Genomic DNA, 16,626 nt, shown 5'->3' with positions numbered 1-16,626 from the left:
TTGAATATACAATATCGAAGTCTATGGCCGGCCTCACTACAATGAAAGCCGAGCGGGAGGTTGTTACGGATACGCCAAGACTCGCAATTTCGGAGGCTGGAGCGGCGCCGTTGGGATGAGCGGGTGACTGCTAAGGGGCGCCGTTTAGAACACCTGGCTCGCGTCGAGTACAGTTTGGGAGGTCTGGACGGGGCATAGGATTGGCGCGGCACTGCCTTAAGTTATGGCTTCTTGACGGACGATGTTTGTAAAGTTTGCTTCTTTAGGCTGATGAGAAGATGACCATAGCACGCGACGCAGCTGATACCAGTCTCACACAGTCTCACATGTTTCGGTTGAGTGGCCAGCTGGTAGAACTTACTGGCTGATCCGTGCGTCGATAGTGTTCTCGATGGCAGAAGCGTGATGCACTAATTCAAGAGCGATTTCCGGAGCATTCCGTATAAGGCCTGTTAGCCGCTGATTCTTTACGCCGCGTATCAAAAAGATGTTCTCCTCTCCTTCAGTCCTCTCAAGGTTGGCTGGCCGTAAAAGGCGTTTCATGTCCTCAATGTATGCAGGAAGGCATTGATTGGAGATTTCAATTCGCGTCTGGAGCATCTATTCGGGCCTTCCATTAGGGAGGATGTCATCAAACGTCTTCAAGAATTCTTTCTTTTATTCTTATTTTTATTTTGATAATTTTCATTATTTTCGAACAATCGTCATGCTGCGCCATGCCAAGCAAAGCAGCCTTACCGAAGTTTGGTATGATCATCACACCTGTTGATCGCTGTTATCCGATCAAACTGATCCAATCGTTCATCCACGTGAGAGAAGGTGAGAGACGAGCACTGAGGGTCAGACTTCATCTTCTTAAGCATGATAGGTTGACGATGCAGCACCTCCAGCAGATGTATCGTACTAATTGTTGTAGCTGTGCCCGCGTGGGTTCGGATCCCAACCTCGTCGCCAATGTTGTAGCGACGGGTGCCGCCCAAGTACACGAACTGCTAGCAATCAAACATCCCCGTTTATTGCCACATACAGTCATATATATACACATAGCGACACTGGTGCCTCTGGCGGCAGGTGATCCCCAAACCGGAACCGAAACCACATATACAACACTAATGACAACAGTCCAGCAGAAGTTCTTTGTTTTGCTGACCGCCGACCACAAGCAACTGAACAATAGAGAACGCGCTCTACGTTCGTCAAAAAAACTTTCACGGGCTTTCTCGGCACCACTCTGTTTGTAGTTGACGGAGACCTATCGAGATAAGCCGTGGTAATAGCCTACAACAGCCTTGAACAATCCCGATCAGTGTTAGAGCATCTCTCACCAAAAATAAAGTGGTAAAACAGCCTGATTCCGGCTTTTCATCTTAACGAGTATACATTACAAAGCTATGCTGAATAATATATTTAAACCCACAGTTCTGCCTTGCCTGTAAAAGACGTTGATTCTGGCTTGCAGTTGTCCGTGAGTTACGTAACAAGAAATGACTAATGCATCCTCTGTTAGCTCTCAAATCCAACTCTTTCGATGCAGATCTCTCAATACCTCCTTTAAACACACTGTGAATAGTACGACGACGTCGGGTCCCCCTAACTGAAACTCTTCATAATCGGGATTCTAATACTTTCGCTATACAGGACTATAGTCGCTGTGCGGCGTATTTAGTGTTAGATCAATGTTTTTCTCTTCAGCAAGATCACAGCTGGTGGCACTGAATTTCATGTCTGTGCCTTGGAGATGAGATTTTGGATCATCAACAAATGCAGTGCTAGCTATCATAGCCTGCATGGAGGTGCATACCCTTTTTCTTGACACAAAGGTGCTGCGCTAAACAGCGATCGTTTCTCCAGTATGCGTATAAGACTGTAATAAACCCAGTACTTCTTATTGACCTGCAGTTGCCTTCGTTGCTGAGCAAAAATCCGTCCACGGCGGCCGCATTCCGATCTATTAGATAAGAAATACAAACTCACCCATGTGTTATTTGTGAAATTGAAAGAACGACTTAGTACCAGAATTGTCCTGAATAAATTATTTAGAGCGGTAAAATGGCAAAGCGAAGGTTTTCTTAAAGCGACTCCTTTATAACGAACGCAGGAACGCGAGAAAAAATACGGGAATTGCAAAAACCGGGCATCTTTCCTGTTGACTGCAGTGACGGTAAGACGGTTCGCTCACGTGGGAGATTGAGGTTAGCCTACATGGCCATTCATATGCAAGCAGTGCAAAGGAGGTCTTCTTTCGCATTGCCGCCACAAGTTTTAATGAACTGGTGGAAAATGTCATACTATTCTGAAATTCAATTTTTTGTGCTCTAACTGTGCTTTTTCTGCGGAAAGTAGTCTGAGCTGTTAATTCATCACACACGTGGTATGAGCGTAAAAGGACGAATACATGGAAGAAGCATGCATGCGAACAACCGGACATCAATTGGTTCTTTACTTTAGAAAAAAGAACTAAAAAATCAATGAAATATGAGGCCGTAAATTTTAAAAGGCAGCATGAGTGACTAACGCAAGTGTACAGAGCGCAAACAAGAATCCAAATGCTAGATTTCTTTCCAATATAAATGCAGGGACGGAATACTGATACTGTTTCTCTCCTTTCGTATCTACATGTAATAAATATCTAGTTGGCTTCTAACTGTTCTATTGTGTGCTTTTTGAATGTCTTCGTCGTTATTATCTTGCGGCAAGTTTTTTAAATAGAGTCAGAGAGAGTTATACATATCATTTCTGCAAAGTAGTAACATGATTTGAAATTGTCCTAATTTCAAATTAACTAACTATTCGCCTTTAACCTTAGTGTTGCTCATTACCTACATTCCTACATTCACCTTCGGGACGCTATACCTTGTATGTAAAAATGCCACAATAAAGAAGAAACAAACCTCCAAAGGAATGCGGTTATCCGTTTAAAAAAACTCGACTGGAACTGTTTCCATGCAGGTATCATGGAAAATATGACGATTGTGACCCCCAACCAAACTCTAATTCACAAAGCCGGAGCCTTCTTCCAAAGTTGCATCGGTATGTGATCACGGTAGATATGCATGTTTAAATAACCATCATCTTGGGTCAGTGAACGTAGTGCGGCTGAGCGATGAGGCAGTGGTAATCTATGAGAAATTGTTTTTCTTGCTTAAGTTATGCTGTAATCATAACAGTAGTGCTTAATGGCAGAAACTTTTGTGCGCTGATGACATAAAAGAGCCAATCATGAACAATTACGTTATGCTTGGTTATGGGATCCTCGAAAATATAAGGTACCAGCAGAATGTTGTCTGAATAAGAAATCGTGGCCCTATTCCTACAAACTGATTGCTGATTTATTAATTTATGCTCCTTTTTAGCATTCCCAAACGAGACCAACCAACGTGATGGATTCTCCCAAGTGCTCGAAAATGCTGGATTTCCCCAATGGCCCCTTCTTCCGAACTCGACCGAAGATGCAAACTGCTCAAACATCAAGGAACTGCTCAGTCATCTTGGCCCTTTTCCACTATTTGACGTTGCCATCAGAACACGTTCGAAGAAGAAAATATTAATAGTAAGTTACTGAATTTCTATGTTACTCCTACTATAAAAGTGCATAGAAAATTGCAGGTGGTATACAGGAATAAACTCAGTTTTTATCTACTGAATATTCCAAAGCAACTGAGGTAGTTATCTACATCATTAGAGCGTTACAAGTGAATGGGCTGCTTTAAGTGCACTAGAGAAAAGTGGATATCACATTGGCTGCCTTGCCGACTGAAACTTGCGTAACGATGTTAGCTCACTAGCTTTCTAAGTAAACTAACACTACAAAGTGAATTGAACATCATTAGAAGAAACCTTTTCCCACGTTTTGGTCTAACCTTAGCTGATCATGATGATAATAAATACATTGAAAACGCTACAATTCTTGATTTAATAGCTTTGATTTCTAACATTCTTTTTTATATACGATTGCAAAACACTTACGAGATGACATTGAATATTCCAGATTTATGAAGACAATTCATACAAATACAGTGTCCGCAGACTTAAAGATGATAAACGCGTCATTCAAGATGCAATTAAACTCATGATCCCTGATGCCAGCCAAGAAGAGATAAGCAATTTGACAGACTCCATTGTTGACATCACGAAAAACTTGACAGCTGTAAGTAGGAGCCCTTCATTTGTGTTGTTCTTAATAAGTGTTTGTTGTGGAAAAAAGACATTAGTTATAATTTGCAGAATAGGGAGTATCAAAGATTGGCCTTTGCTGAAATTACTTTGCTGTACCATGCAGATTATAATTGCTAAATGAGACAGAATGTGAGGACAATGAAAGAATATCAGGCAAACAGTTGCGACTGTGAAAGGTGATTTTTATGATGCACTGACGGCCATCACACTGAACATTCTACACCTTTTTCCGTAGAGTTCCGAGACTGAGTTCATTAAAAAATTGCGTTTAACATTGAAATCATCTGCGCAGTCTCCCTTGCAGCATATACACAGCTGGAAACGCTTCTGGAGGTCTTGGAAACTGTTGGAAAACGCTTCTTTTGACAGGGCTGTCAGCTCCTTTGTCGTGGTGTCTAGAATAGCTTCCACGCTCCCCATCCAGCGACCTTTTAGGGCCCTCTTCATACGAGGAAACAGGAAAAATCGCATGGGGAGAGGTCAGGCGAGTATGGCGGAGAGAGAAGTACAGTAGTGCTGGGCTCGGCGAGAAATTTTGTCACGCTGAGAGCAGTGTACAGCCTTGCGTTATCGTGGAAAAGGATCCATTGTCTAGATGCCCATAAGTCAGAGCGACGGCGTCGAAGTGCATCACGCTTGTGTTGGAGCACGCGGATATAAAACTCCTGATTCACTGTCGCCCTTGTGGGATGAACTCGTGACTTATGACACCTCTGGCTTGAAAAAAAAAACTATCGGCACCATCTTTGTTTTGGTCTTCCGCCACCGCACCTTTCTCGACGCCGGAGAGCTTGTGGACCGAAATTCGGTGCTCTGTCTCTTTGTGTGAGGATAGTATTAAACACACCATGTTTCGCCTTCAGCAATGATGCTGTCGACGAATGCAGCATAGTTCTCTGCCTTGGAAGGCAAATCAGCGCTCACTGATGTCTGCGTGTCCTTCTGGCACTGTGTGAGGGAGTGCGGCCCAAGTCTGGCATTCAGCTTTCGTTTCTCCAAGCACTCACGAAAGATTTGGTGGCATGTTGTCTTAGTAATGTCGAGAGAATCTGATAGCACGCGGGCTTTAATGGTGCGGTCCAGCTGTACGATTTCCCTGGTCCGAGCCACGTTCTTTTCATTCCGTGGGGTTGAAGAGCGCCCCTGCCTTGTGTCGTCTTCCACCGACGTTCTCCCCGAAACGAACCTCTTGTGCCACTCAAAAACTCGCGCCCGCGATAATGTCGCGTTGCCGTAAGCGTCACGAAGGAGCTCATACGTCTGTGTGGCTGTCTTTGCAAGCTTCACACAGAATTTTTTGTTTGCATGCTGTTCGAGATGGACGTCCATCTCTCTACATTCACCTACAGTAGAATGCACAGGTCACTTGTGACAACGTATGAATGGATGGATGGTTGGAGGGATGGATGCATGAATGGATGAATATGGCTGAACTCTTTAAATCGGGCGGTGGCTCAAGCCATCTAGCCTTGACTTATGAAATTTTACTCTTGTCTTGATTTTAGCCACCAATAAGAAAACCTTTACTTGGTTACTTCTACCCGCTTAAAATCTACTTTCCTTTCACTGTCCTTAAACCCCAATGCCTTGGATAAATCAGCCCCGCTGATTTTCACTGTAGGGTGAAGCCCTTTACAGAAAAGTATCAAGTGTTCAGCCGTTTCCCCTTTCTCTCCGCACGCAACGCTCAACATATCTATCTCGTGGTACCTCACTCTATATGTCTTAGTTCGCAAAACTCCCGTCCTGGCCTCAAACAACAAAGAGATTCTCGTAAAATTATCAAAGATATTTCCTTCGCAATTTCCTGCTTAAAGATCCTGTGTGTTCCCAGTGCTGATTTCGTCAGCATCCCTGTTTTCCATAGAAGCTCTCTCTATTTCTTTAACCTTTTTCTTAACCGATAAATGGTGATTTGCCCAACTACTGCTGTCCAGATATTTGCTTGTCAATTTTCTATTTCGTTTTCCCCATTTCCTATCAACATTCCTTATACACATATCATCATCATCATCATCATCATCATTTATTTTCTCTTAAAGGCCCCAATGGGGCATTACATAAGGGGAGGGGGAACAAATGGTAATAACGGGTCACAAAGATAGAACACAAATATAAATGCAAGCCCAAATAAACACAGTAAATGCATTGAAATTACCAATACAATAAATAGGTAAATAAAAGGCATTCTACAGGAATTGAGGAGAGAAATAAGCAGTCAATAAGTGTTTAAATTTTACTGAGTTGGTTTCATTGACTATACGTCAGGGAGCACATTCCACTCGGATATAACAGTTGGCAAAAATGAATTATTGAAAGCTTTAGTGCTACCATGAACACGCTGAACAGTGTTGCAATTAAACAAACGTCGGGGATCTCAGGGGGGGGGGGGGGGCACAATAAGGCTCTCACGTAATTGAGGAAAATTATAGTAAAGTTTTTGAAATAGGCAAAGTCTTGCTATCTTACGCCGTGATGACAGGGGGGTTAGACCAATGGAAGACTTGTTATTAGTAACGCTCAGCCGAGAATCATATTTGGATGTTATGAAACGAGCAGCTCGGCTTTGGACTGCTTCTAACGCCTGGATTAGGTATTCTTGACGGGGGTTCCAAATAGTCGATGCATATTCAAGTTTGGTACGGATAAATGTTTCATATGCGATTAGTCTAACCGTGGGCGGAGAAAATGTGAGAGATCGTCTAATGAAGCCTAGTAATTTGGAAACGCGTGCAGCAAGTGACTTGATGTGCTTTGACCAGTTCAGATTACTTATTTCGATGCCAAGGTACCTGGAAGATTCAACTTGCGATAGCACGGTCGAGTTTAGCGAATATGAGTAGGGCAAGTTAGATCATTTCCGGGACACGTGCATAAACTTACATTTAGCCACATTCAACTTCATGAGCCAGGTAGAGCACCAGTTTTGGATTAAGTTTAAGTCATCCTGCAGCAGAGACTGATCACTATTAGAACAAATATGACGGTAGAGAACACAATCATCTGCGAACAGACGAATGGATGACGAAATTCCAACGGGAAGGTCATTAATAAAGATTAAAAACAGAAGCGGGCCAAGAACTGATCCCTGAGGGACTCCAGAGGTAACATTTGTAGCGGCGGAAGGATGACTATCAATGACGGTGTATTGCGAACGATTAGTTAAAAAGCAGTAAATCCATGATAATAATAGCGGGTCCAGAGACAGGCAGAAAAGTTTAGTCATGAGGCGCTGGTGGCGAACGCGGTCAAAAGCCTTAGAAAAATCGAGGTAAATTATGTCTGTTTGAAGGGACGAGTCTAGGATTGAGTGGAATTCAGTCGTAATTCGAAAAGCTGAGTTTCACATGAATAACCAGAACGAAATCCGTGTTGTTTAGAGAAGAAAAAGGAATTATTATCTAGGTGCGTTGCAATGTGAGAGTAAATTATATGTTCGATGAGCTTGCATACAATGCACGTTAGCGAGATATGCCGATAATTGGACGGATCGGAGCGGTTTCTGCCTTAAAGGTGGGTGCAACTCTGCTTAGCTTCCACTCGGACGTGATTTGGCCACTGGAAATAGACTGCGTGAAAATTATTTGTAGGATACGGCTGGATATTAGCTTGGTACCTTTAAGAATTTTGGCAGATATGTTGTCGGGCCCAGGGGCACTTGAACCTTTAAGTTATCTATTAATTTACTTATTCCATCAACAGAGAGATCAATTGGCGCCATTTGAGGAAAATTTAAGCTGGGCGCTAAAGGAATATTTGTAACCGGTTCCTGTGTGAAAACCGACGAGAAGTACTCGTTCATTACGTCTGAACGGAGCTCCTTTAGAACGTGAGAGCCGTCGGGATCTAATAAAGTGATATTATGTGACCCGCTATGGTTGGGAGTTAACAAAGAGCAGAACTTTTTTGAGTTATTTGAGTTATTTGAGTTATTGAGCGCTGACATCGACGGAAGGCTACAAATACAGCGAGACTGGACTGGCCGATCGCATTGGCAGCAGCGGCACCGACGAGCGAGCAGCATCTCAAGCCACATCTTCATTGTGATCTTGCAGGTTAGTGGAAGTCAGGTCCACATATCAATGTTTTAAGGATCATTTCAATCGCTGCTGCTGCTGCCAAGGTGTGACGTTTTGTGACAATGCCCCCACATTTGCAGTGCTCTGTGTGTTCTGTAGATTGCACCTCGTCAGATGGCACTATTGACTGCAGTGAGTGTGGTCACAGATACCACACTGGGAAATGCGCCGGAATTACCGATGCTACGCTCAAAACAGAGGGAGATGAATACCGTAAAGCCTGGCGCTGCATCTTTTGTAGGCGCTCGAAAGTACGCACGCCGGCTACGCAGGTTGCAAAACTCGCCAGTGATGATAGCGCGGATCTGAGGATCTGGATGATGGCAATTAGTGATAAGCTTGACCAACTGCTGCCTCTTAAAGAAACGATTGACGGTATCGAAGACTCATTGCAGCTGTTAAGCGACCAGTACGATGATTTGCTTTCACGCACAGAGCGGAACGAGCGCGAGGTGAAAGAACTAAGGAAGAGGGTGGAAAAGGTCGAAACACAGAATGATGATGTCACTCAACTGAAAGATGACATTGATGACCTTGAATGGAGGAGCCGCCGCCTCAACCTAGAATTTCATGGCATCCAAGAAACTGATAAAGAAAACCTGTTGGATAAGATAAATGCACTGACTGCCCAAATTAAACTTCCTGCACTCTCAGAGAATGATGTAGTGGCAGTTCACCGTCTGCCAGCAAAAAAAGATAAGATCCCAGGCATAATTTGTCGTTTCGCAAGGCAAGCTGACAGGGACGCGTGGTGGCAAAACAGAAAGAAACTGCAAGAAGCAGACGGAAATATCTTCTTGCTAGAAAACCTAACGAAAAGAACCCGTGCACTGTTGTTCGAGGCTAAGAACTGGGCAAAAGTTAAGAAATACAAATACGTGTGGCATAGCAATAGCCGAGTTCTGGTACGAAAGGCTGATGGACTGAATGCCGAATTGGTAGCGAACGTTGCGACCAGGAGAAGCTTGCCTAAAGGCGGATGACCCATGAATATGGCGTCCTACGTTTTGCCGCACGACTTCCAGAAACACATAGAGAAACCGTTTTTGCAGTCATTTAAATGCTTTCATCTGAACATAAGATCAATCAAATATAAAAAAATTAGGTCTGGATTTACTTCTTGATGAGCTAAATGAGTCACTAGATTGTGTATTGCTAACTGAGACATGGTCAACGGACAGCACCAATGTTTATAAACTTGCTGGGTATAAATCTTGTTACTTAAATCGCTCCTCTGGAAGGGGTGGCGGAATTTGCATTTTGATAAACAAAATGTACGAATATGAACTGCTTGAAACTTTTTCTATCGTTACAGATGATTATGAAATTGTATCTGTTCTTGTTCACAACAATTTGTTGGTAGTTTGTTACCGTCCTCCACATAGAAAGATGGCGCCTTTCTTTGACTACTTAGAAACGCTGTTCTCCTTTGTTGATATTAATCGTTATAGTATTATATTTGGTGGTGATATTAACATAAATATGACGAATGCTTCTTTGCAAACCAACTTTTCTGTTTTGTTGAACACGCATGGTATTAGGAACACTATTGATATGCCGACGAGAGTGACAGAAAGTTCATCCTCATTAATTGATGTGTTCCTTACTAATATTGACGCATGTAGAATCAAAGCGGGTGTACTTACGTCAGATCTCAGGGATCACTTGCCTATATTTTTGTGCGCCAAAAGTCAGTTCAGCAAAAATAAAGCACGACATGCATATTTCGTTCAACATATGACACATTGCAACCTTTCCAAGTTTTATAGCAATGTTTCACGCACTTCGTGGGATCAAGTTTTTGGTAGCGAAGACGCGAACGTTGCTTATGACACATTCATGAAAATACTGAAACCAATCTATGAGAAGAGTTTTCCTTTAGTAGCAAGGAAGAACGGCAGAAAAATCCGAAAACCATGGGTTAACGCAGAACTTTCCGCGAGGATTAGAAAAAAGAATAACTTGTACCACCAATTTGTCAAAAGCAAAGACAAAAAAATACTACTAGAATTTAAAGCTTTCCGTAATCATCTAGATAAAGATATAAAAAAAGCCAGACGTGAATATTTAGACGATGTATTTATGCCTGCAGCAGGACAAATGGATGCAGTTTGGCGTAGACTGAACTCGATGCTAAATTACAAGATAGGAACTGAAAAAGTGTGTAAGATAAAAAGACATGATGCTGAGTTAACAGGAGAAACCCTCGCGAACGCATTCAACCAACATTTTGTTCAAGGTAACACCGCCATTTGCTCAAATGACCTAGCAAACTTTCCGCGTAATGATAACTCGGTGTTTCTGACTCCAGTAAGTCAAACAGAAATTGCAAGCATAATTCTGAATTTAAGAAATAGCAGTGCCAAAGACGTAGATGGAATTCAGGTAAAACCAATCAAACACGTTGCACATTTTCTTGCTCCATGCCTAATGCATGTACTTAATTTATGCTTTCAGCAGGCCATATTTCCGCCCAAAATGCAGGTCGCTCGAGTAAGCGTGCTATATAAGAAAGGTGACAAAAATGATATGGGAAATTATCGGCCCATATCAATTCTCCCGGTCTTTTCCAAAGTCTTTGAAAAAGCTATTTTAAACCGATTGACAGCATTTCAAGAAAAACACAAATTGCTAGCTAGTAGCCAGTTCGGTTTCCGCAAAGGATTTAGCACTGAACTTGCCCTCTTGACGCAGAAAGAACACATTTTAAGCGGTTTGGAGAAAGGTAAGCTAGTCTTGGGCCTTTACGTTGACTTCTCGAAAGCATTCGACACTATCAGCCACGCAATACTTATTAGGAAGTTAGAACATTATGGCATTCGCGGAAAGGCCGGTGTTCTTATGGAATCCTACCTTAAACATCGTACCCAAATTGTAGCCATTGGTGATTCTTTATCAGATGCACTTCATGTTTCCCAGGGTGTGCCGCAAGGCAGCATCCTGGGCCCCTTTTTGTTCAATTTGTACGTGAACGATGTTTACGGTATCGCTCCATCCGCTACTTTTGTGAATTATGCGGATGATACAAGCGTGTTTTTCACAGGAGAATCAAGTGATCAGCTAATAGCTGCAGCAAATGTAGCGCTTGCAAAGCTTGATGAATGGACCCAAACAAATAGCTTGAAGATTAATGCTGATAAACCTAAAGCAGTTTTGTATCATACTAGGAACAAAAACATAGACACACAAAACACAATTACACTACGGTCAACTCCTGTAGAGATTGTGTCTAGTTTTAAAACTCTGGGTGTCATTTTTCAAAACACAATGTCATGGGATGCCCACATAGATTATATTACAAAAAAACTATCACAAATAGTAGGCATTGTTTCGCGAAATCGCCATGTATTCCCTCGCCACATTCTGATGCTGATTTATAATGGTCTTTTCTCCCCTAGACTTAATTATTGTCACTTGGTGTGGGCATGGACTACTAAATCTAATATAGACAGAGTGCTCATTCTCCAAAAAAGTTTTTAAGAGCTGTCGAAAACGTACCAATGCACTACCACACACATGAATTATTTAAAAAATACAATGTAATTCCAGTAAGAAAATCCTATGACTACCGGCTTTCCAAGTTGTTCAAACAAGAAACTAAATGTAACAATTGTACTACTAAGAACATAGCTCAGCTAGAAAAGAATGTAGATTCATACCAGACGCGTCATTTTGAACCATGGAAGGTTAACACAAGCAGAACTACATGCGGTCTACAAATGCTGCAAAACAAGTTACCCCGATTACTAAACAGTTTGCAAGCTAAAAATATCCAACTCGACAATATAACTTTCAAAGCACTGCGCGATCTTTTCAAAACAAAGTAAAACGAGATTTTGTGTCTATAATATTTCCCCATCAATGTATTAAAAATGTGAGCACGTGTTACACTGAAATGTGGTAACAGTATATATGTTTTAGCGTTTTTCTTGTAATATGTTGTATTTTTCACTTTTTTTCTTTTTACATGTTGTGATAAAATATGCTGTGTATAAACTTTTTTTACGACATTCCGCAAACTGCCAATGAAAGGGGGCCTGCGGCCCTGTCAAGCTGGCTTCTGGCAGCTTTTTCTGCAGGCTTCCTGCATCATGTAATGTGATGTGAATAAACTTCTTCTTCTTCTTCTTCTTCTTCTTCTTCCTTGTAAAATTTGTTTGGTGCTCCAGAGCAACCTGGTATAATTATGCAGACAGCTTAAGTACTTTTCCCATAGCTGAGTTTGAGCTCTTAGCTGCCCTGAATAACCGTTTTTTCTTGTTACATAATTTTCTTAAGGAATTTGTAAACCATGGTTTGCCGGCATCACCACGAATGCAGACAAGGGGTACATATGAGTCAATTAGAGAGATAATTGTTTCTTTATACGAACGCCAGTCATCATCAATAGACCTATTAGGAGCAGACTCTGCAAAGAGGGGAAGAAATTCAGCCAGTTCATCATTGATTTTGGAAAAATCGGCTTTGCTGTAATCACGAATGTATTTTACTGAACGTTGTCGGGGAGGAATTGAAATTGATAGGTTCAACAGCACTGTGTTGTGATCGCTAAGACCATCGCAGGATGACAATGACTGGATTAAATCTGGGTTTGAGACAAGAGCAAGATCTAGGGTGTTACTACCACGAGTTGGAAGACTGACTAGTTGAGAGAGGTTAAACGAGAGAATAAGATCAAAAAAAATTTCTGGAATGGCGTGAGTCTGCACTTAGGTTCTCCCAATCGATGTCTGGAAAGTTAAAATCACCGCAAACTATATGGTTCCCGGAGGGAAACTGGTTTTTCATGTGAAAAAGAATGGTACCTAAGTCTTCAATGAAAGAGTGATCAGGATCAGGAGCTCGGTAGCAGGCAATGATAATATTAGTGCGATGACCAAGTGAAACGTTCACACAAACAATTTTGCTATTGCTAGAGATTTCAACAGCAGAAGAAACCAAAGTACGCTTAACGAGGACCATCATGCCGCCGCCCCTGCGCCCAGGTCTATCACGCCGAAAAAAAATCGAAAGAATGCTCTTTTTGCAATAGCTCTTCATTCTGCATATCAGGGGCGAGCCATGTTTCGGTAAGGATCGCGATATCGGTGCTGTTGTCATCCAAAATAGCTTCAACGGTGTCTTTCTTTGAGAAGTAGCTTCGGATATTCGTTAGTAAAACTGATACTGATTTGTCCCTTGAGGCAGGGGTGGCGCGCTCAGAAGTTTGCAAAGGTTGGCGAATCAACAGCTTCGCGACGGCAGTGAGTGCTATGAAGTTTGTTCGGTTACGGAGTCGGTTCCAGCATCATACACAAACTGTTTTTTGTTCATAATTATCTTATCAAAGCGGATTATGAATGAGTTAGAACTCTGCAGACCATATGAAAAAAGGTTTTTCCTTGCCAAGCGTACACGTGCAGAGTAGTGTTCTCGGAATCTGAACGACGTGTCTTTAAGCACCGTGCTGGTGGAAAGGATTCGCGCTTTGTCTTTAAATCTCGTGAAATTGACTATGATAGGGCGGTTCTTTCCCGACTGGAAACGACCAAGTCTGTGAGCGCGCTCAATATCTTGCCTATCAATTGCGATATAGAGTTTCTGGGAGCAGAATTAAATGATGCGCGATTCTGATTGTGACCACGTTTCCTCTTGTTCATCTTCTATTCCGAAGAACAGCGAATTTGACCAGCGGAGGCTATTCTCGGCGTCGTCACATTTGTCCGAAAGTAGCTTAATATCTGAGGAAAGTTTAGCCACATCTGAATCGGCTACAGAGCCTGAGCCGCCTAACTGATTTGTTTCAGCGACTTTTTCTAGGGCATCAACTCGGGAAGAAATGCTGGAAATCGAATCCTCAACTTTTACTGAGCGGCGCGAATCAGCGCTAGTTCACTTAACACAGTAGTTTGGGAGAGTTCAATGCGGATTATGGCCAGAGCAATTGATTCGAGTGACGGTTGAGGGTTACTATCCACTGTGGGTCCGGGATTCAGTTCGACGTCCCCAGCCAACTCTAACAGAAGGCAAGTGACATATGCGTTGATACAATGGTAACATGATATGCACAGTATTCTTCGAAAGCAATGCGTAGGGTCGATTGGGCACGACACCACTAGCAAAAATGCATTATCAGAGAGGATGCAAGTTGAATCAGGTAAATAACCAACCTGCATGAAAAAGGGCATTCTCGTGACCTGCATCGTTGCGGTGGCGTGCCCCGAATGACTCCAGTAAGACGACTGTATTTGTAGTCCTTTCCTAGCCCACTGCTTTTCCCCCATTTTTCTCAATCGCTCTTGAAATGTTATCTTACTGCTAGCTTCTCTGCTTTCGAACGACGCCAATCCCACATCACCTTGTACCCCCTGATTTGGTGTATTGCTATGTGCTCCCGAAGTTAGCCTTCTACGCCATGTTGTTTAATTTCTAACCTTGCTTGAACATCTGGTCTCATGCACAGGACCGCATTGCCGATCAGGCTAGGAACCATCACCCCTTTCCAGATCCCTCTTACCACCTCATACCTATTGTAATTCCACAGTGCCCTATTTTTCATGACAGCTGCATTCCTACCAGCTTTCTTCATTACATATTTTTCATGCTCTGTCAGATACTCAACACTGTTACTTATCCACACACCAAGATACTTGTACTTATCCACTACTTCTAGCGTGAACTCGTGTATTCTATGCTCGGTGCCGTCATCATTAAATATCATGACTGGAGATTTTTCCTTACTAATCTTGAAACCCAATCTATCTCCCTCTGTACCACATATATCTGTCAACTTCTGTAAATCTTCCCTGTTGTCAGCCATTAGCAAAATATCGTCGGCGTATATTAGTCCCGGTAATGACTGTTTATTCCATTCTCCTTGCTTGAAAAAAGAAAGTTTGAAGCCTAGTCCGTTCCTCTCTAGCTTGGTTTCCAACCCTTGCAGGTACAACATGAACAACAAAGGAGACAGAGGACATCCTTGCCTAAGCCCCCGCTGTATCTCTACAGGCTCTGATACATTTTTTCCCATTTTATAAGCACTCTGTTACCTTTATATATATATATTTTAAAAGATTAAATACTCTATCTTCCACATCCAATGTGCCCAGTATGTCCAACAGATACTCTTGGATAACGTTGTCGTAGGCTCCCTTATTATCCAGAAATGCTAGCCATAGTGGCCTACGTTCTTTGTCAACAATCTCTATACACTGCTTCAATGAAAACAGATTGTCCTCCAACCTCTTTTGTTTCCGGAACCCATTTTGTAGCGCCCCTGGCACCCCCTCGTTCTCCAACCAAGCCTGCAATCTGTCCTTTATAATCTGCATCACCACCCTGTAAACCACAGATGTCAAAGTTATGGGACGGTAGTTACGTCAGCTTTGTCCACCTTTCCTTTATATATCATGTTCATTCTACATAATCGCCATTCATCGAGGACTCTCATCCACTATCATTTTATTCACTACCTGTATTAATGTTTGCTTGGATTTTGGCCCTAGCTTCTTTAATTACATAAACGGAATACCATCTGGTCCTGTTGATGTGCCACTAGTAACCTTCTTTTCTGCCCTTTCCCACTCTCTTTACTCAAGTGAAGCTATTGCAGTAACCGGTCCATCCTCCTTCAATAAATTATGTGCAACATTTCTTTCTTTAAATTTTTCTTTCATCCATGTTCCTATTTGTTTTATCGCTTCATCCCGTTCTATTCGAATACCCTTATCTGTAACAATAAACCTTTGCTCTAGCCTAGTCTTATTACACATTACATTCAGATGTTTCCTGAATTTTTGAGCTGCTTTTCTATCTTTTTTATTTACATCTGACATGCATTGGGCACCCTTTCTTCTAATTTTCTCATTAATCTAAGAGGATGCTTTCCTTCTACATTTTATGAATGTATCCAATTTTCTGTCTACTTGTCTACTTCAACTTCTGGTTCCCCCTCTTCTTGAAATATCTGTGTTCCCTGGACGCTTCCTAACGTTTCTCTATTCCCCTTCCCTCTTGACCTCCTCATCCCACATCGTTTTGGGTTTGCGTCTTTTCCCTTTTAGCTTTACTTGCACCTTAGCCACCTCTAGCTCCACTAAACGAGTTAATTTGGTGTAAGTCCATTCTGTTTCACTGTCCTCAAAAATTACTTTCTCAATTCGTTCGGCTGCTGCTTCCAATTGGTTTTCTGAGTAAAAATTTTCATCTGATTGCTCATATCGCTTCAGTCCTACATTCGATTCTCTTCTGAAACTCAACTTGATACGCTTGTGGTCACTACTTAGACTTCTGGAACCATGTTCATCTATGCTCATTACCCCTAATCTATTATATATCCTCTGTGACAATAGTGCATAATCTATCGTCGAGTGCAGACTCCCTGCCTCCCAAG

General features: G+C 42.2%; 2 protein-coding genes across 2 annotated transcripts in view; both read left to right on the top strand.

Annotated features, from left to right (window-relative positions):
• LOC144103825 (endothelin-converting enzyme 1-like) overlaps positions 1 to 16,626 on the top strand; it is a 176,128-nt gene that overhangs the window by 35,631 nt on the left and 123,871 nt on the right. Inside the window, exons 3-5 of the mRNA XM_077636526.1 lie at positions 2,950 to 3,030; positions 3,354 to 3,550; positions 3,989 to 4,147. Coding sequence (XP_077492652.1) covers positions 2,955 to 3,030; positions 3,354 to 3,550; positions 3,989 to 4,147 — 432 coding nt within the window. The 5' untranslated portion in view covers positions 2,950 to 2,954. The remainder of the gene's footprint in view (positions 1 to 2,949; positions 3,031 to 3,353; positions 3,551 to 3,988; positions 4,148 to 16,626) is intronic.
• LOC144105107 (uncharacterized) lies at positions 8,560 to 9,238 on the top strand. The gene has a single exon (XM_077638290.1). It carries the CDS (start codon positions 8,573 to 8,575, stop codon positions 9,236 to 9,238), a length of 666 nt encoding a protein of 221 aa, XP_077494416.1. The 5' UTR covers positions 8,560 to 8,572.

This window comes from Amblyomma americanum, chromosome 9, assembly GCF_052857255.1.
Source record: "Amblyomma americanum isolate KBUSLIRL-KWMA chromosome 9, ASM5285725v1, whole genome shotgun sequence".
In the NCBI taxonomy this organism is placed as follows: Eukaryota; Metazoa; Arthropoda; class Arachnida; order Ixodida; family Ixodidae; genus Amblyomma; species Amblyomma americanum.
Note: the sequence above shows the minus strand (reverse complement) of the source record. Positions and strands in the feature narration are given on the sequence as shown.